The sequence below is a fragment of the Pelodiscus sinensis genome, chromosome 2, assembly GCF_049634645.1.
Source record: "Pelodiscus sinensis isolate JC-2024 chromosome 2, ASM4963464v1, whole genome shotgun sequence".
Lineage (NCBI taxonomy): Eukaryota > Metazoa > Chordata > Testudines > Trionychidae > Pelodiscus > Pelodiscus sinensis.
In genome coordinates this window covers 102,798-125,721 of record NC_134712.1, presented here as the reverse complement: position 1 = coordinate 125,721, position 22,924 = coordinate 102,798, and the positions used below count along the sequence as shown (strand labels likewise).

The following is a 22,924-nucleotide window of genomic DNA, read 5'->3' as shown; positions in this document are numbered from 1 at the left end:
AGGGATAACTGGCTTGTGGTGGCCACGCGTTCATAGCAATGTCGCTTTTTTATGCAGGTGTCACCAAGCTGGGAGTTGTTGCAAACACTTTGGACAACAGGATTAGAATTCAAAACAACCATGACAAATTAGAGAACTGGTCTGAAATCAAGTTGACATTAAAAAAAAGAAAAAACCAACCAAACAAAAAACCAGACCAGTGTAAAGTACTATACTTAGGAAGGAAAATCCAAATGCAGGGCTACTAAACGAGGAGGGGTAGTGGCTAGGTGGTAGTACTGCTGAAAAGGATCTGGGGCTATAGTGGAATCAGAAAATAAATGTGAGTAAACACAGTGGTCCAGTTGCCAAAAAGGCTCATAATCGGAAGGTGAGTTGACAGGAGTGTCACTTGTAAGACGAGAGGCAATTCTCCTGCTCTATTGGCCCTTGGCTGCAGTACTGTGGTCAGTGTGGTGTACAGAACTAAGAAAAACGTGGATAAACTGAAGACACACCAGAGAACAAAAACGATGAAAGGGTTAGAAAACATCTCCTATACGGCTAAAAAAACCTGGCCATGTCCAATCTTAAGAATGGGGGCCTTGGCAACAGTTTCCAAAGGTTGAGGGCTGTTACAAAGAGCACTGTGATTAACTGTACTCCATGTCCATTGACAGAATGGGCTTATTTTGCAGCAAGGGGATGTAATGAGCCTGGGACAGCAACATGGCTGTCCACTAACTCAGAAGCACCCTCTATGACCCCTTGGTGGGTGGGTCCATCCACACCTATCCTCACCCACAGGAAGCCAGAGGGCAGGTCTGGGACTATAAGAGCCACGGGCTCAGAGCCAGGCAGCCAAGCCGAGCTGACGCCTGACCCCGGCTCTCGCCGCGAAGGCCTTGGCCAGAGGACTGGGTTGGGCTGCCTGGACCCCTGCCAAGCCTGCAGCCCTGGCCTAGACTGCTGAACCCACGCTGACCCCACCAGGACCTTCGCCAGGCACCAAAGACTGTGCCCGGCCCACCTGGAGCCCTGCCCCACCCTGCTGTTGCCAGAATAGAGTAGGCCCGCAGGGGGGGTTGGGAAAGCAGCCCAGGGATAGCCGACCTTGGCTGAGGACATGGAGGTCAGGTGGGCAGCGCATTGCAGCCTGGACCCCCGCTGGCCCTCGACCTCATCAGTGTGTAACGGCCTGAATCCCCGCCAACCTAGTGGCTGCAAGGCCGCCACTGTCAGGGCCCTGGGATGGGACGCAGTGGAGTAGGGAGGGCCCACGTTCCCCCCTGCTGCCCTTCCCTGTGTGGCAAAGACCCCTGTGCTTGTCGGCTCTCCCAGAGTGAGGAGACCCGACCCCCTACCCAGCTAGAGCTTTAACTGCTGACTGGTGTTAGAAACTTGTTGCCCTGACCTATGGCTGCGCTTTAAATTGTGAACTGTTGACTATTTGTGTTAATCCCTTGTCTGTTTGCTTCCCCCTCCCTCTCCCCCGACCCTGGGCCTCACAAACTGTCGCTCACCCAACAACGAGGCCGAGGCATGCCCCATGGATTTGTGGGCACTCTACGGAGTCAGCAGTGCCCCACTCGCGGACATGGAACCCTTTACACAGGAAATTAGGTTAGATATTAGGAAAAACTTTCTAGGCTACATTAAGCTCTAGAATAGATTTCCAAAGTAGGATGTGGAAACCCCATCACTGGAGGTTTAAGATCAGCTGGTGAAACACTAGTCAGGGACAGTCTAGGTTTAGCTGGTCTTGTCTCAGCACAAAGAGGTGGACTTGATGACCTCGAGCCCTTATTCAGCCCTATACTTCTAAGGTTCTAGGATCATCTACACAGGAGAGTACAGAGAATTTCATCAAGTGGTTCCTACATCATGCCCAAAACTTCTGGTTGACCTTTTAAAAACCAATCTTGATTTAAAGACTTCAAGAAATGGAGAAGCCACCGTGTCACTAGACAAATTGTTCCAGGGGTTAATTACCTTTACAGTTAAAAACCTGTCCCTTATTTCCCATCTGAATGTATTTAGTTTCAACTTCCTCCCACGGGAAATCATTCTGCTCTTGAGAGATCAGGGCCATACCACTATCAGAAATCGACGACTCACGTAGAATCACTCTTCAGACCGACAAAGGAGATAACGGAATTTCTTTACTCTCGCCACATGTCTGTGGCACTTTCCTGACTTCTTTCCAATGTCCTTTCTGAAGTATGGAGATCCAGTATTCCAGTAAGTCTCACAAATAACGGATACAGACGGAATATCACCTTCCAAGGATTCCATCAGCCGAAGTGCTATACTAAAGACACATTCAATTTCTAACCCCACTTCTGAAACAGCCTGTACTTCCCAGACCAGTCCCCCGGCTTGTAAGCATGAGACACATTCCTGATTACTAGATGGACGATCTTCCATTTGGTGTATTAAAGCAAACATTGTTACAGTGAGCCCAGTCTGCTGCGTGGCTCAGGTCACTCAGTCCAACCTGTCCCAGACATTAAGAGATCCATAGTTTTACTCATGAATTGAAGAGGGGTGGGGAGATCATCTGGTCCGATATCCTGCATCATTCATATAATTACTCCTCTGCTGAGCCCAATCACTTCTGAGTGAGCATCCCTTCCAGAGGGAACCTGGTCTTGATCTGAAGACAAGATGTCAAGAATCCATCACTTCCTGTGGGAGTTTAACCATGGGAACAATTACGCACTGTCGATCCCTGTCACACCTATTTCCACGAGGTTAAAATGCCCCTTATTACCCACTATTGTCTTTGATTGAAGGTTACTTAGTTACCAGAATCAAGCAACCTCACTCATCTTTGTGGCAAGTTAAATATCTCTTTAAGCCTCTCACTGTACAGCGTTTTCTTCAGCTCTCAAATTACTTCTGTGGCTCTTCCTCACTCTTACGTTCTATTTCTGGGTGTACTTCCCAGGGTTGCGTTAGACCTTTTAGCGTGGGAGCTCACGTTCAGTTGCTTACTCTGGCCACATGCTTTTCTGTTACTGCCTTTCAGGATACTCACTCTGTAGATATGGCCAGCATTTTGTTCCAAGATGGGCAACTTTGGTTTCAGTTGTATACCACATTTTGTTCGAATGCGATCAGCTTACCCCATGATCGAGTCTGTTCTGTATGACTGCTCTGCCTGCATCGTTATTTCTCACTTGACAAGTCTGTCTCAGATTGCCAATCAGAAGGGAGCACTCTGTCTCACCTGACACATAAGGCCAGAACATCACTCCTGGAGAAACAGCCAAACTTGATTTAGAAATAATCACTGGTGGAGAATCCATTACTAATAATTCAGTATTAGACCTTATTTCTAAAATTAATTTGTTTGGCCTCAGCTTCCATCCGTTGACCCTCATGATAGCTTTGTTTGCTAGATGAAGAGCCCATTAGCCAGTATTTGTTCTCTGTGTAGGTACTTACAGATTGTGTTCAATTCAACCCTGAACTGTTTCCTTGTTAAACTAGGTAGATTGACCTGCTGGAGCCAACCACCACAAGGCTTCTTTTATAAACAAAATTCTTTTAGCTCATCTATTAACCCTCTAATTAATCAGCACCCTTCTTGAACGATGGACCCCAGAACAGGGTCCCAGCAGCAGTTACACCAATTCCAAGTACAGAGGTTAAATAACCTCTCTGCTCCTGTTTCCTAGTGTCCTTGACTATCAAAGATTAGTAAGTGAATAGCTTTTTGGTGATAGATGTGACAAGCTTTCAAGCTACAAAGAAGCCTCTTCCCAGGCGGAACAAGTAACCAGAGAGTTGCAGTTACATATAGGGTGGGACAGATCTTTACACAGAAGCACATGTTGCAAGAAACCACTTAAAATGAAGTGGGCAATTAACAGGTCTGCAGTCACTGGACAAAGGAGGGTTGGTAGATTGCCAATTGTTGTCATGAGCCATAAAACCAGCGTCTCTGAGCACGTGATTTTGAGTGGCTATCAAAATTATGAACTTAAGTTCTCATCTTTGGAAGTGCTGCATGGGTTACTTTTGAGGATGAGGCCTTGTAGGTCAGTACATGGAGTGAGGGCTTTGCGAAATGGGGTATTTGTCTCTTTTTGGTGAGTTCATTTCAGACTGCAGCGACTGTCTGGTTTTAGCCAGACAGTAGCCATGGGAGCATCTGATGCACTAGATGAAGTATGCCGTGCATTGTGTTAAGAATGTGCAGGATCCATGGATGCCGGAAGGCGTGTAGTGGTTTTTGATCAGCGTGACAGTAGAGGTATTTGCAAACTCCCCATAGAGTAGGGCATACCAATTCCAAGTGGCACCAGATGCTGCTGGAACATCACATGCAGAATCTGTGTGTCTGCTGTCGTGATGATCCAAACCCCTCCACAACACACCTTTCGTAACCCACAGGTCCGACAGCCTCTCTCAACACTTGCTGCACCTCAGCCAGTACAAACACAATCAGTAACCTGCACACAGCCACCAAAAAAACCTGGGACACTCCTAAACATTAAAAACCAAAGGTCAACATGGCTCCTTACAAGGAGTAATGTACTAACCCTAATCTAATCCCCTTTGTCTCACTGATTCCCTTTATGGATTCAAGAATCACATTAGTTCTTTTGGCCACAGCTTCACACTGGGAGCTTGTGTTCAGCTGATTCTCCCCCATCCCCGCAGAGTCCTTGCTTCCCAGGATAGTGTGTGTCAGCCTATAATTATGGCCTGCATTCTTTGCTCCTAGAGGGGTATGTTTAGTTGGACACATTAAATTGCGTATCGTTTGCTTGCACCCAGCAGACCAAGCAATCCAGATTACACTCTCAGTGACCAGTCCTCTGCATGACTTACCAGTCCCCCAAGCTTTATGTCATTGGACCATTTTATGTCTACTTCCAGAAATCGCTGAACACACATCTGGCTCCATGATTCCGCACTGACAACTACTTTTAGAGATGAGTGAGATTTTAATGCAGTGTTTTCAAACTGCTTTTGCATACCCCTACCGGCAGACAAACCCTCAACAGGGGGGGTATGTTAGGAAAACCCTGTCATGACAGAGCAGCTGCCACAGGCCCTGGCCAACAGTCACCATTCTCCAACCACTCACCTTCTAAAAGTGGCACCACCAGCAGAACAGAGTCAGAGCTGTGCAGCTGGACAGCAGCAACTGCTGGCCAGGGGATTTGGATTTGTGCCAAGAGAGGAGGACTTTTTTTTTTTTTTTTTAATCCTGCCCTGCAGTACCCACTCCCACCTGCTCCTCCATTGTTTCTTAAATATTTATCTCACTCCCACTACGACAGCAGCAGGTCCTGCAGAATGCTAGTCCCACGGAAGGGCTGGACATTCTGCTCTCAGTAGATGTCTCCCCAACAGCACGCCCAGTTTGCCCATGTGGAGGGATCAGAGTCCTCATGCACTTTTCCAGAGGGTGAGCAGCACCTGCCTCTCCCCTTCTCCATGGAAAGGGATTCGAAACCTTTAATCCTCCATGCAAATAACTGAAAAGCCCCTGAATTGTCATGCAAAGAGGACGGGAAGCTCCTATGCCCAGCCATCCCCAGGCAGGGAGGACCCTCATTGCTACCGGACGCCTGCACTGCTGCTGACAGCTGTGCTGCCCTCAGAGACGAGCCCTGAAGCAGGACATGGCTGCCATAACAGCGGGAGCAGGAGAAAAATTCAAGCAGCAAAGTATTATGGGGCATGACTGACTTAAAAAAAATCCTCCTCCTGTGCCACGAACACAACATTCACTTTCTTCCCATCTTTTGGGCTATCCCCAGTGTTCCAAGATTTATTTAAAATTGGCCTAGCATGTCAGCAATCTCCTCAGCCAACTCTTTCAGGGCTTTTAGGCCTGCTGACTTACCACTCCACTAATTTGTGTGTCCTCTCTAAACATTACTAGCATCACTGAGACACGTATTAAACAGCACTGGGCCAAAGCAGATCCCTCAAGGGCATCACTAGAAACACCCTCATTTACAGTGACATTTTCAGATTCATCAGTTAGCCAATTTTTGGTCCATTTAATATGTTACTATCCATCATGTGCTGCACTGATTTAGAACAGTGATAGTTCTGATTAAAAATTAAGTCAAAAACTATACAGATGTCTGTCATTCAAACTTGTAATCTTATAAAACCATTATTTGGTTGATCTGAAGACCTGTTTTCCATGAGTCATGTTGATTGGTATTAGACAGCCATTCGTAAGTCAGACCTGCTTTACCCCCTGCTTGTCTCCTGATAGTTCCAAGATGCCCTAAAAGAGAACCCTCTGAAATACTCTCTCGGGTTCCTGAATCCAGCAGAGGAAGAACAAGCTCTAATGGTTGGTTGCAGAAGCAATACAAATTCAAACAGGAAACGAGGTGCCAATGTTGAACAGTCGGAGTAATTAAGTACTGGAAAAACTCCCCTAGGATGTGAAAAGTTTGCTCATTTCTTTCAGTTAAATCTGTTATCCTCCATTATCTTTCTAGTTTACCTCAGGCGCTACGGCTCATGTTCTGCAAGTCAGCCAGATAGGACCATCTGACCTCTGAATCGATGACCCTTAAATCAGTAGAAGCGTGAGATTAACTCCCTGCCTCACACAACTACTTAGACCAAAGCCAACTCTAGAAGACATGCATGCACTGGCTTTTAAATTTCTGCTCTCTGTCCAGGCAGCTCCTAAGTGGTGTCCTTTCACTTTAGGGGGAGATGCCTCATTACAGAGCCCGTGAAAAGAACCCGGCCGAGAGCAGAGGAGAAACAGATTTCTAGTCTAATTTACCACATGTGCATTGGGGGCTGCATGTACAAGGCCTTCATACAACACTACCACTCAGAACATGGAGCCAGTCTGTGAAGCATCCGAGATGTACTGCTTCTCATACCCCTTACCTTCGGGAGCAGTGTGCATAAGGTGCCCTTGTCACAATGTCGCTGGACGAGCTCTGTCGCCCTAGTAGGAGAGCAGCCTGCAAACCAACTTGCTCTGAACCACACCAGGTCACAAGGATCCAGACTGTACGTCTGAAACACAGCAGACTTGTTTCTGGTCTCTGGCCTGGCTTCACAAGTTTGGTATTTCCATTAACCTGAACTCAGCTGCCCTGCCCCCCAGCTCACTTTTCATAGGGAGAGCTGCAGCCAGAGAGCGCGTCTGTGCACATGCAAGGGCCTGAGCATTGGCAGACTGCAAGCAGCTGCTGTAGTGGCACTTTATCAGGCGCTTGGAGCCTGCTCTGGAAGGAGGTCCCACCTAGCACTACCCAAGCCACTATCCCATACTGGTAGTGTCAGAACAGGGCCCAAGGGCTCCATGCGGGTACTGTGCACACACTGAAGATGGTGCCTGCTCCATTCCAACAAGCAGTTGCCCATCTCTAACGAAAACAGCAGCTACTGCCCCAGAAAGGGATTCTGACCTCTCACCTCTGGCCCTTGCTCTCAGAGGCTTGACAAGCTGTTGGCTGAGGCAGCTGCATCCATTCCAGATCAAAGCAAGGTGGTGCAGGCCTGTTTCACACACACTCATGCACACTAGCTTTTCTTCGCACTTTTATCCAAACTACATGTACATCACAGTAGAGAGCTGCGCCCACCCAGGAGCGTTCCTTACACACGGCTAAAAAACCAGATGGGCCGGAGAAGTCAGGGTAGAAGTCTCTCTCGGGCAGAGTTCATGCTGACAGGTCACCATTATCAAATCTCTCCTGGTCATACACCTCTGCCATCACCTTCCGGCCAGCAAACCAGCGCCCGTTCAGGGCCTGAATGGCTTTGTGAGTCTCCGAGGCCATAGAGAATTCAACAAAGATCTTGACAATGATCTCAGCGTCCTCCTCTTCGCCCTGCTTCTCCTGGTAGATGATGACCCTGTTCACTGCCCCAAACTTCCCACACTCTTCTGTCACTTCTCCCTCCAGATCATCATCAATGTCCTTTGGATCCACCATGTTGCGTAGCACCATCACAGTCGACTGCAGGAAGAGGAAGAAAAGAGAGAGAGGTGACTGAGGAGGTCCCAGGGAGGTACACACCACAGCAGCCATTGCAGTGCCAGGTCTGAGCAACAAAAGTGAACATTCCAGGGTGTCTGGACCCAGTTTGTAAGGCCACCAGGAACACACACTGCCCATATTCAGTACAGCACAGGAATCAGCAACACAACTGCTTAGGCCACAAGCGTAACCAGGAATCACTGTTTGCTACTTGTTTGGTACCCTGAAAATATGCTGTTTTTCAGACTCTGTTCAAACCTTAGAGATGGAATTATCCAATTGATTTCCCTCATCCTACCTTCAACAACAGGACACATTTGAGTGGAAATCATTCTTCATGGAACTTACTGGCTGGTGTAAGTAGTTGGCCTGACAAGCCTAGCAACTGTAGGCCTCTTGCCAACAAGTCCATTTCCGGGGATACCCGCACTGTAAACTGTCATTTGATTCACTCTCCAGAGTTCTCCCAAGCCTTTATCCCTGTCATATCCCTCCTTTCTGCAACAGGACTCCAACAGCCATAGTGGCCTTCCACATGACCCCTCCTGGAAGCCTGTTCCTCTCCATTCATCCCACATCTCTGGCTCAGACCAGCAGCAGATTTAAAAACTGCTTTGCATGCATATGAAACCAGCACTCTGATCTCTGCAATTCACACCTTCTCACAGCCTCTCCCTAATGCAGCCAATGCAACATCAGTACCAGGCAAATTAGTTGAAACTATAGTAAAGAATAAAATTGTCTGACACGTGGATGAATATAATTTGTTGGGGGAAGTCAACACGGTTTCTGTAAAGGGAAATCCTGCTTTACTAATCTGATAAGAATTCTTTGAGGGGGTCAACAAACATGTGGAAAAGGGGGATCCAGTGGATATAGTATACTGCAGTGGGGACAGAGTTCGGAGAGTGGGGACGGAAATAGGGACAGAGTTCTGTAGCTGGGGAGTGGGGTCCCATACATCTGCCTCCTCCCAGGATTCCCCCCCCCCCCGAGGGAAACCAGCACGTGCCTGCCCCAGGCCCGACCCCCCACCCCCGCGCAGGGAACACCCGCATGTGTGTGCCTATCCCGGGGCTGACCCCCCCCCTCCCCCGCTCAGGGAAGTCCTGCGTGCGCGCCTGCCCCTCCCAGCTTGGTATCATCTGCAACCTTAATAAGCGTACTTTCTATGCCAATATCTAAATCGTTGTGCCCTGGAGATGACGGTAGAGTTAAGGATTTGCCCACACGCTGCCCATTCGTGGGAAGACAAGCACACGCTACCTTCCCCCACCTTACACTGGTACCTGCAAAGCAGGAAAATGGCACAGAGGTATAAAAGGATCACCATACAGCCCTCATGCAGGAACAAAAAACAGGCCGTAAAATATTAGTGATTTCAAAACTAAATCTCAATAAAACAAACACACACAAGCCATTGAAAACTTGTCAGACATTTTAAAATGTGGGATCTCAGAGTTTAGTAGCAGGGATAGGATAGCACTTCAATGAGACAGACCCATTAGAATGGAACACACACCTAAAGGGAATAGAAAGTCACCAGAGGAGGAATCCTCCGCATTGTCTATTACAATCTTGCAAGGACAAGAGGAAGAAAAACGACCCCATAATACCCCCAAAGTCCAGAGAAGTATTCACCAATGATGTAAAAGAGGATCAAAATTGAAATAAAAGAGAAGAGAGGGGATCAAGTTTCAATTTTCAAAAGTTCTCTCTCAAGAAGGGAGGTTTATGCTGCCCCACCAGTCTGTCCCCCGGCCCTGGCAGCAGCTGGAGCAGCTGCCCCACAACGCGGCCCCAGCCATGGGAGTAGCCACACCACTCATCTTCCATGTCCAGCAGGAAGGTGAGTGCTTCTGCGCGGCTCAGCGAAGGTGGTGGGGGAGTTAGGATTTTTTGTGCACAGCCATGCACGATAGAGGAAACGCAGCTTGTGAGCCCTCGGTAACTGCACTAAGACACTTAGCACAGTGCTGGCTGCAGGAAAACAGCCAGCAAGAACAATGTGGTGGACAAGCATTCAATCAGAGATTGCCTAACACTACAGCTCTGCGTTTTAGTTCCTCCTAATTCAGCAGCCACTGGCTAATGACAAACCATGGTGGCATGTGGGAATTACAGACCAGGGAGAAATTTGGGGGCCAGGACATCAGTGACTATAGTGTCCTAATAGTTCATCAGCATCTTTGGTCTAATTGCTGGGGAACAGGGCACAGCAGTGGCATGTGTCTGTGCAAAGCACCTCGCTACAGAGCTCCTCCTTTCACGGCAGAGGGGGAAAAGCCAGATCCTTCACCCAAAGCAAGTGATGACTGGTTACGATACCGGCAACTGCACGAAGCATAACTCAGTAAGACATCTAGGGAACACCCCCTTTGTGACTTTGCACCATACACAGTATTGCTAAGCTGGACAGAACTAAGACAGATCCAAGCCAGCCTTGTGACCTGTAGGCTGCACTGGGTCCCTGGGAATCCAGTCACTCAGGAGCACGCTCACCTCCTGCTTGCGAAGCAGTTTCTGCATCACCATGTGACGGGCACTGCTGCCCGATATGCTCATGTGCTCCTGCTCACTGAGCATTTCAGGCCTCTCTGATTCTTGGAAGATCTCCTCTTCCTCCTTCTCCTTCTTGGCCTCCAACAGACCCAATGTGGGGGGGCTTGCCAGGATAGGATTCACTACCCCCACCTGGGGAATAGTGACTGGGATAGGCGGTCGAGCGGGGGTCACACCTGCAAGTGAATACACAGATTCAAGAGAGGTAAAAAGAGCTTACCGCTAGGACTGGCACGCTGCCGCACCAGGAAGAAAGCCAGCCAGGAACACCCGGCCTCATGGAATTAGGAGGAAGGGTTTTAGTAACTGCCACAGAGAGCCTGACCACCAGGGCAAACAGGCGAGAAGAAAGACTCTCCTGCCAGTCACAATGCACCCCCGAGGGGATGGGCAGACAGCGAGACGGGGCTGCATCTGGTTTGTGTGAGGTAAAGCGACCACTGTGATGCTTTTGCTCAGGGCACTATGTCCCTGCTGGCTCCGGGCCCTTGCCGCACTCACCACATAAAGCAGTGCAAGGAGAAATCAGAACTCTGCAACCCAAAAGTACAATTCAGTTGCAGGCCCTTTTATAAGCGACAAGGAGTCCTGTGGCACCTTACAGACTAACAGATGGACTGGAGCATAAGCTTATGCTCCAAAACATCTGTGAGTCTATAAGGTGCCACAGGACTCCTTGTCGCTTTTGCAGAGCCAGACTAACACGGCTGTCCCTCTGATACTTAAGCCCTTTTAGGGCACTGGTGGGCTGCCTGCCCAACACACGCCCACAAGTCTGCTCTCACCCCTCCTTCAGAGATGGGTTCATTTCCCCGAGTACAAGACTCACAAAAGAACAAAGTTATTCTCCTGATCAAAGAGGATGCAAGGGAACTGCAACCTTGTCCCTTGCATCAATCCTCATGGCTGCAGGACCAGCCACGGTGCCCAGCTACATCTCACGGATCTTCTCGTCCACTGAGCTCTCGCTGCCCTCTACAGGAGCCATGAGGGTCTGATACTTGAGAAAAAGGAGTTGGCTCCTGACCCCACTTCCCCAGAAGCCACTACAGCTGTGGGGACTAGTGCGGTCTTGGAATAGCAGTGGAAATGAGAGAACGAAGAGCAGCCATACCCGTAATGACTCCAGGTGCCTGCGCTGCCATTACGGCCTGCGGTAATGCCCCCAGAGGCTGGGCCAGGGTCAGTGCTGGTGACACCAGCCCAGGTGTTGCTAGCGTGCCAAGGACTGCAGCTCCTGCCACTGCTTCCTACAAGAGAAAAGTCAGAGTGTTAGTTCTGCTCAGGGCATTCAGAGAGACTTACCAAAGAGCCGGGCCGCAGGGGCCAGCAAACTGCTCTACAAACTACCAGGCCCAGCTCAGCCACTGGACAGAGCAGAGCAATGTATGCAGCTCAACTTGATCAGACACCACAGCCACCATATACCAACCCCCAGAAGGGCAGGCACTTGCCCATACTTATCACCCAAAGCCAAGCAGCTCATCTAGCGAGCCCTGAGGGACAGATATGCCAAGGGCTCCCCAACCCAGAGTCTTCAGGACAGTTCAGGCAGATGGAGTCAATTCCAAAGCAAAAAGCTTCCCCACTTCCTCAGCACCTCTCTTTCTTCCAGCATGGCCCTACTGAGACAACACTGCAAGCAACTGCTTCAGAACAATCAAACTGCATTGAAACCAATCAGCCTCGTGACGCGAGCAAGGCCAGTTCCTACAGACCCAAGACTGAACCGGGGCTGCACACCCCACTACCCTTAGGTCAGTCTCCACAAGAGGCCGGGAGAACTAGCCTGTAGGCGCAACAAAGGTCACTTAGCCAGATGCTCCTACAGGGCACTAGCTGAACCTGGATCGCTGGGCTCTACAACAGTGCACACACTCACCCACCTCATTGCAAGTCCTGCTGTTCTGTTTCTTACCTGAGCTGTTATCTTTGCTGTGGCAGCTGCTGCAGCCACAGCTGCTGCAGGGGGTAATCCTCCTGGTGTTGCAGGTGTTAGGAGAGGCATTGGGGGAGTGACAGCTTTGCCAACCCGGAGATATTGGCCACCCAAGTCAAAGAGGTTCATTGATGAGACAGCATCTTGCGATGACTGTGCCTTCTCATACTCTGAAATGGTAATTTGACTCCTAACTGCGTGCTCCTTAAAGATGGGACTTTCGGGCTCTCGCCGTCAGTGCCCCACACGCTGCCTGCTAATCTCAGATGTCTTTCCCTGAACAGCTTCAGTCTGGCTTCTAGGAACATGATGGTGGAGAGTGCCAGCCATCACTGCCCTTGCCAACCACTCCCTCACTTCTCAGATCATGCTCCAAGCCCCTCCGATTACCCAGGAGCTTCTCAAACATGCAGCAGAAAGGGAGACGGTTCTCATCACACCCCAGGTCTGGCAGCCTCGGGACCAGAGCGGTCGCGAACGACGGACTTTGCTGGACAGGGGATGTTAATGCTCCTCTGCTTGCTGTCCCACTCCTGGGCCCCCAAGGCTGGGGCTCCCACTCAGCTGCTGGTCACTGTCACCAGAGGTCCCCAGGCTCTGGACAGGACCGCCTAGGTGCTGCTGGCCCCACTGCCACCAGGCTTCCCGGGGTTCTGTTCCAGGACCACCTGGCCACCAGCCCCACTGCCACTGGGGATTCCCCGGGGATCCCTGACCAAGACTCCCCCGCTGCTGCCGAGGGTTCTCTGGCCAGGGCTCCCATGCCAGATGCTGTTAGGAGTTTCTGGGGTTCCCTGGCCACCACCAGAGTCAGTCCTGCTCCTGCCGGCGGTTTCTTGGCCGGGCGCCACCAGGCTCTGTTGCTGCAGGGAGTTCCCCAGAGAGGGTAGGGGCTCCTCGTTGGCTGCCTGGCCCACCTGATGCCAGGGGTTCTCCTTGTTCTCCGGCTGGCTCCCACTTCTACCTCCGGGGATTGCCGGACCACGGACATAGCCAGACCAGAGAGTCCCGGATTTGGGAGGTTCTACCTGTCAGATTCCAGTGTCCAACTGAAAGCCAGGCAGCACTCTGATGTCTGGCCATGGGCTACTCAGTCCGCCACTTGCTGAAAGCAGAAGTTCACTGCCACTGGAGGAAGCAGACAAAACCCATCCCAATGATACCCCCACCCCATCCCATGACAAGTATCACAGCTGTCAATTTACCAATGAAGCCATAGCCTTTGTGCTTCCCTGTTGTGGGGTCCCTGGCTAGTGTGCAGGACTTAATCTTCCCAAAGGCCTCAAACACACTCTTAATGTCATCATCTGACAGGTCCTGGTGAACAGATGCCACGTAGATGCGGTTGAAAGCTCGTGCCTCCTCTGCTAGTTGGTCTATGATTGGCTGTGCCTGGCCAATATTACTAGGCCTACCAACCTGTGGAGAGCAAAGCAAATGTAAACACCTCTGAGCACTCCAAGAGCCAGCACTGTGACTCACTTTCAACACCAGGACTGCAAATGTTGGGAGCCATTGAACCTAGTGAAAACCACAGAATATTTTCCATGGCATGGCAACTAGCACCAGAGCCACAACTAATTGTCATATCTGGGCTGCAGTCTCCAGCAACTCCACAAGGCTCCCACGAGATCTCAGGGTTACCAAGACACAGGACGTTCTCTGAGACACTAGCTACGCTACTGAGCAAGCGCACTTCATACTTGCACCTTCCCTCCCCAACTAGCGACCAGCTTCTAAGAGACGAGAACAATGATGCAGGCAGGGCAAAAAGCCTCCACACTATTCTCTGGAGCTACCCCAAACGCATAATCAAGCAGGCACTGAAACAGCCTGAAAAGCGAGGCAAGAGGAAAGGATTCTGGTGAGAGATGTAAAGACCCTGGACTTCCAGAGGCAGCGAAAAAGGAACGCCACCGAAGTGTCTCAGCCTGTCAGAGAACCTCTTGCTTCACGGCTGGGAATATGAAGCTCAAGTTCCTTGTTTCTTTCAGATTGTACTTGACCCTTTTAGGTTACCCCAGAGCCTTCTTTGGGTGGAGTCCAACAGGCACAAGCAGGGTCGGCAGTCACTTGTCTGTTCTCTGCTCAGGACCTGGCTGCTAACCTCCACATCTTACCCACAAAATGCTCCCATTCTGTGCAGAGTACAACACCCTTCCCCCTCCTTCTAGTGTATTTTAACAATGAATGGGCCCTCTCCAGAGGCAAGTGCCAAGAGCCAGCCAGTTATCAGTGAGTGGAGACAGGGGGCACACTGAAAAGAACAGATCTCCTAGGAACCCAGCTTTTCTGACAGCAGTAAGCCCTCAGATGCAGCTGGAATCCCCTGGCCATCTGAAGAGCCCCATCCCTGTAACGCAAACAGCAGCACTCCCGCATCACGCGGCCTGCCGTCACTCACCTTTATGTTTCTCCCGCCCAGCATGACAGAGTTCATCTGCTCCAAGGCCAACTGCGCAGCTTCAGGCACCTCATATTCCACGAAAGCAAAGCCCTAGGAAGACAGAGGGGAACCCCTATTAAATTGTACCAGTCTCTTCTTGTTGCACCCCTAGTGCTCTCATTCTGCCAACTAATGCAGCCTGTCCCTCACACTGTGCCAGGGCCCACCTGGTCAGCCAGGGAGTCCCACCCCCAAAGCCTTTCCCTGCAGCATGCTAAAACAGAGAGCATGAAAGCCCTGAACAGATTTGCAGCCACTTGCTTCCTGAGCTGTTCATACATAGAACAGGCTTTTTAGCAAGGGCAAAAGGCTAGTGCACACATACAAGGCCAGCTAACTGCTCAGCATTTCCCAGGCTCCGTGGCCAACATCCCTACAGTGGCACCACATGCTGCGGTCAGTCATTACTATGGTTTCTGGTGACACTAAAAACCAGGGCAGGGCAGGAGGCCATTACATTCAATCCCCAAAACTCCAGCTCCAGATGTGCACCCATAACCTGCAGCAGAATGTAATAGGAACCATTGCTGGCTCTAAACTGCAGACTAACAGTGTGAAGGTTCCTCCTTCCCTGGGTGCATGCAGGGGGGACTTCAGAATAACAGAAACCACGGCTAGGGGCTGTGAACCAACCTTGTGTTTCATTGTAACAGAATCCCAGGACATGTCAATACTTTTGATAGGTCCAAATGGAGCAAAGGCCTGGCGGATGGTGTCTTCTCCCAGTTCGTAGTATATGGAGCCCACATAGACACGACACATGATGGCCAGGGCCCGTTGCCTCTGAGCTGCCATCTGTTTTGGAAAGAAGAACTGGCTGGTTAGCATAGGGGGTAATCACAGATACCAGGACAGCTCTCTCCCCCGTCCCTCCCTCCCCAGGAGCTGTGACCCAACAGCAAGCAGCTCCTCGTTGCCTTCAGCACAGCCTGGCACACTCTTAGTGGTACAGAAATCTTTTCCTGCTCAGTGCATGGACTGTTGGGGAGTGAATGGGCAGTAAGGCTCACTCCCGGGGCACAGTCAAGTCTCTGATATGCTCTGCCACCTCAGCAGCCCTAATTCCAACCCACCCTGACAAGATCACATCTCAGGCAATGCCTGCAGCAGGGGGAATACCGTCATTCTAAAACAGCTTCCCCCTCCAGACAGCAAGGGATCCAACATCAGGCACTAACAGCCATCCCTCCTGTCCTGCCTGGCACAGCAAGAGATCCTGGGCACCACATGCTCTCATGTTCTTCCACCCCAGGCATCAAGGGAGCTAGCACTGAGCACCACCACCCTCCACTCCCTGGGTTTGGCACTGGGTAACACCTTCTCCCCTCTCCCCCCTTAGCTTTCAAGGGACCGACACTGGGCACCACCTGCACTACATAGCTCCACAAGCAAAATCCAATGAGTAAACAAAACTCTTCTCTTGGTAAAGTCTGGGGTAGGGATGTTAAGGACTAGTCGACAGGATAGTCGACTAGTTGCTTCCCTCACCCCTTGCTGCCTCTATCAGATGGAGGCAGCGGAGGGGTGGGGGGAAGTGGGGGTTACTTCAAAGTGGCAGCACCACAAGGAGCCTGGACTCCACGCGGTGCTGTGCCTGTGAAATGCCGCGGCAGCGTTTCAAGGGACAGCGCCACACAGCTGATCCCTAGCTCAGTGTGGTGCTGCTCCTTTGAAACAAAAGGGGCAGCGCTGCACAGAGCCCAGGGTCCGCTGGAGTCCCCAGCTGACCCCAGGTTCCATGCGGTGCTAAGCCTGGGATCAGCTGTGCGGCGCTGCCCCCCTTTGAAACACTGTGGCGGCATTTCAAAGGGGCAGCACTGCCCTGTCGACTAATCAAACAGTCAATGCAAAAATGCATCCACTGTTTGATTAGTGAAATACCCAATACTTAACATCCTTAGTCTGGGGTGCTCAAAGTTAGCATCTCCCATTGGTACTGGCAGCTATATTGGTACAGCCCAGAGACTCCGCCTCTGGGCTGTTCTCCTGCATCTGTTGGAAAATGTGTTTGCAAGGGGAACCTGGTCGCTCCCCAGTTGGTATCCCCAGAGCACGCTTTCTCCAAGCCACATGGCAGTTCTAAGAGTTTCACCTAGGAAAGTGCTGCGTGCTCGGCCACACTGGCCCAATCTGATCTTATCAGCATGCATAGGGACCAGGGCAGAAAGGAGAGCCTTGCAGAGGCAGTTCCCTATAATCAGCAGCACTGCATTCTAGCACACTGGAGACTTGCACACGGCTACATTCTTATTCTGCCTGGAACAGCTGGAATGAAAGCCAAGTGGTGAGGGCCTTTTCAGGAGGCCAAAGGCAGCAATAGTCTCAATGCCTTCCTCCCCATGCCAATCCCACAGTGCTCCACACCAAGTAGGGAGCTCTGTGAACAGACAACCCCCCCAAAAGGGCCATGCTTTAAGGCCTGACTGAATGACGAGCTCTGGCATAAGGGTGAGCACTTGAGCTCAGCGTTCTGTGCCCTGTCTAGGGATGCCACAACTCACATGGTAAAAAGGGTGGCCGGGGGGGGGGGGCTCTGCAATCAAGCTATGAACAGAGCAGGGACTGTATGACAAGCCACCACATCGTAAATGCCAGGGGCATGTGAGGCTCTCAGAGTGAGCAGGGAAGTAGCTGCTTGCAGCTGAAAATTCAGCCTCTGCTGGGACAGATTCCTAGCACTGCTGGAGGAGGGCATCAACCCTGACTCTCACACCACAGTGCTGGGCTTCAGCTATTAGACTAACATTGAACCTAGACTCAACCAAAGGTTTTGTTTTGCCAATTGGGGCTCTGTATTTTATGGCTTTAAATGAGATTTTATGGTAGCTCCAAAACCCTGCAAGCCAGGTTAAAAAGAGGCACATTCTCTCCAGTCCAGTGTCTCAATCTTCCCACCCTTGAGAAGCCAACATTGATTGCTATCAGATTTCTCTTTCTTCCACTTGTTGCATCGGGGTTCCCCACCCTGTGCAGACACAACCCCATATTAATGCAGTATTCCCAGCATGGAGGATGCCAACCTGTAGAACACACTGCTCTACAAAACAGCATCTTCCACATCATGTGACCTCATCCATATGGTGGGTGCAAGGACATGCTGTTCTGAGGATGCCATTCTATACATGCACCGAACATATGAGGTCACGCTGTGCTAAGCTGAGCAAACTGGCATCCTCTGAACACTAGGGATCGCTGCAATGCCATCTGCCAAGGGAGTGAAAGCCCACCACTGGAAACCTCTGATGTTATAGATTTATTTTTGGGGTTTTACCACTGTCTTCACTTCCCCTCTAAAACTGGCCTTCTTCCTTGGTAGTGGTGTTATGGGAACCTCCTTATTCACATTCTTTTTTATTAAATGCTTCCTCCCAGCTAATCTGGCTCAACTATTTTCAGCTTTGTACTATTGGCCCTATTAAAAGCACAACGTATCTCTATTACTATTCTGGACTCTGTTCTGCTTGCCAATTATAAATGTGATCAAGTCCAAATCACCTGTATAATGCTACAATCAATTTTTAGGTCAATTTAATCAGTTCCTCTTTCTATGAGGACAAGATCTTGCATAGCATTCCCTATGTTGGCTGCAGTACGTTTTGAGATAGGGAATAGTCATCTATAATATTTAGAAATTCCAAAGTTGTTTCCATACTGGCAGCACAAGACTGCCAATATACGTGACTCAAACTGAAGCCCCATGATTGACTGCTTTTATTCATACACATTGTAGTTGGGTGCATGCAGTCATCCTATTCACTCGTGGGCTTTGTAAGTCTGTAGCGGACACCAACTAGGACCCCTCTTGTGCTCTCATCTGCCTTTTCTGAAGGTATCAGCAACAGGCAAACTACTAATGCATTTTCACATGAAATGCCCCCCTCCCCTCCTTGGAGCCTTCTAAAATAGGCTAGAACCATTGATCTTAACATTCCAGTTGGGTGAACCAGCCCACCAGGTTTCAGTCATACCAACTAGATCAAGTTTATGCTCATAAATGAGCAATTCCAATTCCCCGTTTGTTACCCAGGCTCCTAGCACAGGTATACATGCAATTAGATAATTTCTTCTCTTCACGTTCTTTGGTTCCTTGATTAATTTTATTCAACATCTCCGATGTTGTGCTGCGTGCTCAGATCTTCCCTCTTGCTACCCTCCCATTTTACTATAACTTAAACCGTTTCCTAACTATGCTAGCCAGCCTGAGACCCGTGTTCCAGGCAGAGGGCTTTTCCACGACTTTAAAGGTGTGTACCCAAAGGGTTAGGGTTAGATGTGTACCCAAAGGGAGCATTTGTTTCTCCTCCAAAGGCACCTGCCCCAGAGACAAGACAGACAGCACTAGCCTTTTCCCAAGGCAGCAATCCTCACAGTGGGAAAGCCACATTCTAATCCTTCTATACAAGCGGGAGATTCCAGCAGCAGGAGTCCTGTCCTAAGGAACCCATTTACACTCCTTTATATTAGCTATCTGGGCCAGCAAGCTAGGGTTGCACCAGAGCACGATGTAACAGGCACATGTAGAGTACCAGCACCAGCGGTGCAGTGAGCTAAGAGTCTTGTGAACTTAGTGCAGGACCAGGTGCCAAGAATGCCTGCACGTGAATCCTGGTCCTACCAGTGACTCCTCCATAGCTCTGGGCTGGGCACTTGACCTTTCTCCTTCCCCATCTGTAAACTGACAGTAAGGACTCCGCCCCACCCTCAGGTGGCCAGTCAAGTCCTTATGTACTGACAGTGCTGTTAGTGAGGGTTAAGCACACGTTCACATGCACCTTTCAGGGTGGAGCCCAAAGTGAGGGAAGCAACGTGCAAAGCACCACTGTTTTCATTTGCACTGTTGATGCACTTATGCAAGGAACCTGCCTGTTTTGGTGAAGTGACAAGGTGAAACCCTGCACAATAACACTCCCTGGAAAGGGCTGCTGGATCGGGAGCTTTGACTAGGGCCAACACAATGCTAACAGGAGGTTCAAGCTGCACTTCCCTCCCCCATGGGCCTTGTGGGTTCTGTCAGTGGAGACTGTCCTGTTCTTCCGGTAGACTTGCTCTCCACACTCCCAACAGGCCTTAAGATAAAGAATTTGCTGGGGAAAGGGAGATCTTAATGACACTGAATTCACAACACAGTGTGATGCCTGATCCAGGCAAAGCCTTCACTTCTAGTATTTCTGCCCCTCGGGCAACAGTTGCTGGCTCCCAGGAGGAGGAGGCATTTTTTAAAAGGAGGAATTACAATACTATGCCAATGACTAATCTGGAAGGGCCTGTTAAACACATCCTCTATCATTATTATACGTTTTCATCTCTGTTACTCAACTGTGCATGACATGGGCTGCAAAATATACTGTAGCAGAACTAGTGATCTGGGAGATGAAAAAGTATCTAAATTAACTGCAAAAGAGGGTTATTGGAAAACCTGGCTTGGAACTAGCCCTGCTACCTGCAAGCCAAGATGGCTCTTCCGGTCCCATTCTTAAGCTCACCTGCCTCCACAAATGCCATTTTGGCTCCCCAGTTCTCAAGCTTCTCTAGTTTTAATGCATCTTTCTCCTTGGGGCACAGCCTCCATGCTGCATTTTCACCAACCAGAGAAATTACATTTCAGCTAGACAAGGAACCATTTACAAGTGATCTTTTAAATGGGGGGGGGGGGGGGTTATGTCCCACATATGAGACTGCCAGTATCCCACATGTCTAGAAGGGATGGGGACTGATAATCCCAGATAAATCAGACACCATGAGGATAGATTAGAAACGTCAAGCACTATGGATCTGCACTGCTTTTCTTTGAATAGCTTCATTGTTCTTTTTGCTCCACTTCTCGTTGCTTTACTTGAAACACATGTCAAGTTACCCTAGCCTACAAGTGTGCACAGCAACAGAAGTCTCGTGTCTGGTCTAGGACATGCTCTGAAAGTCCGCTTTGCCCCCATCTTTCCCAGCACTACAGCTACCAGGTCTCTGATATTCTGTGTGCTGGTTTCTTAACCAATTGCCCATTTGTGAGTTACCTTGGCAGTTACTTTTAGGTCTGTAGCATCCCTAGAAAGGTGGCTCCCACAATTTCACAGGTGTTCAGAACTGCTTGAAATCTAAAGCTCTCTTTGTAATTGACTCCAAGGCCCAGGGTGCCAGTGTCACAGCAGACTGTACCCAGCCCAAGGTCTTCCTTTGGGGAGTTTACTTTGTCTCTTTGCTGTGCTTGTCCATAGCAGGTGTGTATGTGGGAGAATTGTGCTGGGTTTGTTAGGAGCATTGTATTACCACTAAATACTTCCCCACTCTAGGCCCTGACTAAGACAAAGTGCCCAAGAAGAAGTGAATATGTCTATTGACCGATTGTAAAGGTGAGAGAGGATCTCCAAAGCCCATTGTCACTGCTGCCATCTGAAAGACAGTAAAGACAGAGTTCAGTCTGTTGGAGCTGAGCATACTATGGCTGTTTGTAAAAACTCAAGCAGAGAGCGACGGCACAGGGAACCTGTGGGAGAGGCCTCTCCTTACTTGCCCCTCACTGCCCGGTCCCAAGGACTGTCCAGCGCTGGGACCCTGCAGATGCCAGTCCCACCAACTCTGGGTGGGGGTGTGCTGCTGCCACTGCCTCAGGAAGCAGGGTCTTCTCCCGAGGGCAATAGTAACCTCTGTAACCACTGTCATTGATTCACCCCCAGTGATTACAAGGAGACCCTCATCTAGAGCAATTGCCCAGAAACATACACAGCCCTGAAAGGCCAGAGTTGCCTAATGCAGCTGGCACAGCCCCACTTCAACATTTTGTAAACATACAACCCCCCTAAATCTTTATGCCGGGCTCTTTAACCTCAAGCAGAGGAGGCAGTGAGCTCTAGACAAGGAATCTCAGAAGGAAGGGGGATGTAGCAGCAGAGGGGTCTCCCAGGACACAGACAGTCCTGCACTAGCAGGGAGAACCAGCTGGAGTTCCAAGCAAAATCTACAGAGTCTATGGCAGAGGTGACACTGCCAGCAAGGCCAGAGACTGGCACCTTCTCTTCGGGGGAAGGATGGTGAAAGGGTTCTGCTCCCAGTAACCCCGGACACCACCTTAGCTTCAGGTTGGCAATGGAACTCAGAGCAGATGCTTTAATTTTCTGGCAACTGAAAAAAAATGCCTAGCCCGCCAACAGAAGAGAAGCATTGGCTTCCCTTCCTAAGGCAGTCTACTTTCTTGGGGAAAAGAGGGGGGGGGGGAAATGCATGAGGGCAGGAGGGAGATTTCCTTAACAGGACTGAAGACGACATACTTCGATTTCACTGTGGAAACAGAAGTGCAAGTACCTGGCTCCCGGCAGACCTCAGGGCTGTGCTCTGTTTCTAAGTGCATAAAAGGCTCCACCTTGTGGGGAGAGTAAAAGCAAGGGGACCAGCCCAGAGTGGTCTCTCACCTGAAGGTTAGTGAGCTGCTGTTGCTGGTGGGCGATGGTTTGCTTCACCAGCACGCTCTTGATACTCTGCTCCATCGCATACTTCTTTGCCTGGAAGGAAATACAGACTCCATAGTCACAGGGCTTACAACTGCACAAGGGGCCAGGGAAAGACATTCAATTACATATATTCCCCATAACCCTCAACTGGCTACCCTGGTGCTTCTCAGTGCTCTGGCCCCAAGCACTAAGGCACTTTACATTAGTCAAGGGCCAACAGCTTCCTATGGTCTTGGTCAGCATCTTGGAGTTGTTCACCCTGAAATACAGCACAATGCTTGAGCAAGGACTGAGAGTACTCAAGAGTCAGCAGTTGCAATGTTAGGAAAGCATCATGCACTACACACTCAGCATTTCCCTCTGCCTCCCTCTGCCCCTCAGCACCCACCACAGCACCTTACCTGCTGAGATGAGGGCAGGACAGATAGCTTCCTTCAAGTCCTCTCCACTCACAGAACATCTGGACAAAAGGTTCTACAAAGAGCGAGGTGGCACCTATTCCCCATGCCCAGACTCTGCACTGAGCGCATCCCTTCCTTTCCTTGTCAGAGCTGGCCTACACTAT

The 22,924-nt window shown here is 50.0% G+C and overlaps 1 protein-coding gene across 3 annotated transcripts in view; it reads right to left on the bottom strand.

The window, feature by feature from the left end:
• Positions 1-7,514: 7,514 nt before the first annotated feature.
• Positions 7,515-22,924, bottom strand: part of PUF60 (poly(U) binding splicing factor 60) — a 36,420-nt gene continuing 21,010 nt past the window's right edge. For 2 of the 3 annotated variants that reach the window (XM_075919844.1, XM_006128725.4), the window contains exons 3-11: positions 22,321-22,410; positions 21,254-21,304; positions 15,551-15,712; positions 14,876-14,968; positions 13,677-13,890; positions 12,451-12,641; positions 11,647-11,782; positions 10,473-10,708; positions 7,515-7,949 (exon numbers count right to left, since the gene is read on the bottom strand). In XM_075919844.1, coding sequence (XP_075775959.1) covers positions 7,650-7,949; positions 10,473-10,708; positions 11,647-11,782; positions 12,451-12,641; positions 13,677-13,890; positions 14,876-14,968; positions 15,551-15,712; positions 21,254-21,304; positions 22,321-22,410 — 1,473 coding nt within the window. In that variant the 3' untranslated portion in view covers positions 7,515-7,649. The remainder of the gene's footprint in view (positions 7,950-10,472; positions 10,709-11,646; positions 11,783-12,450; positions 12,642-13,676; positions 13,891-14,875; positions 14,969-15,550; positions 15,713-21,253; positions 21,305-22,320; positions 22,411-22,924) is intronic. The other variant, XM_006128726.4, reaches the window with a different exon arrangement.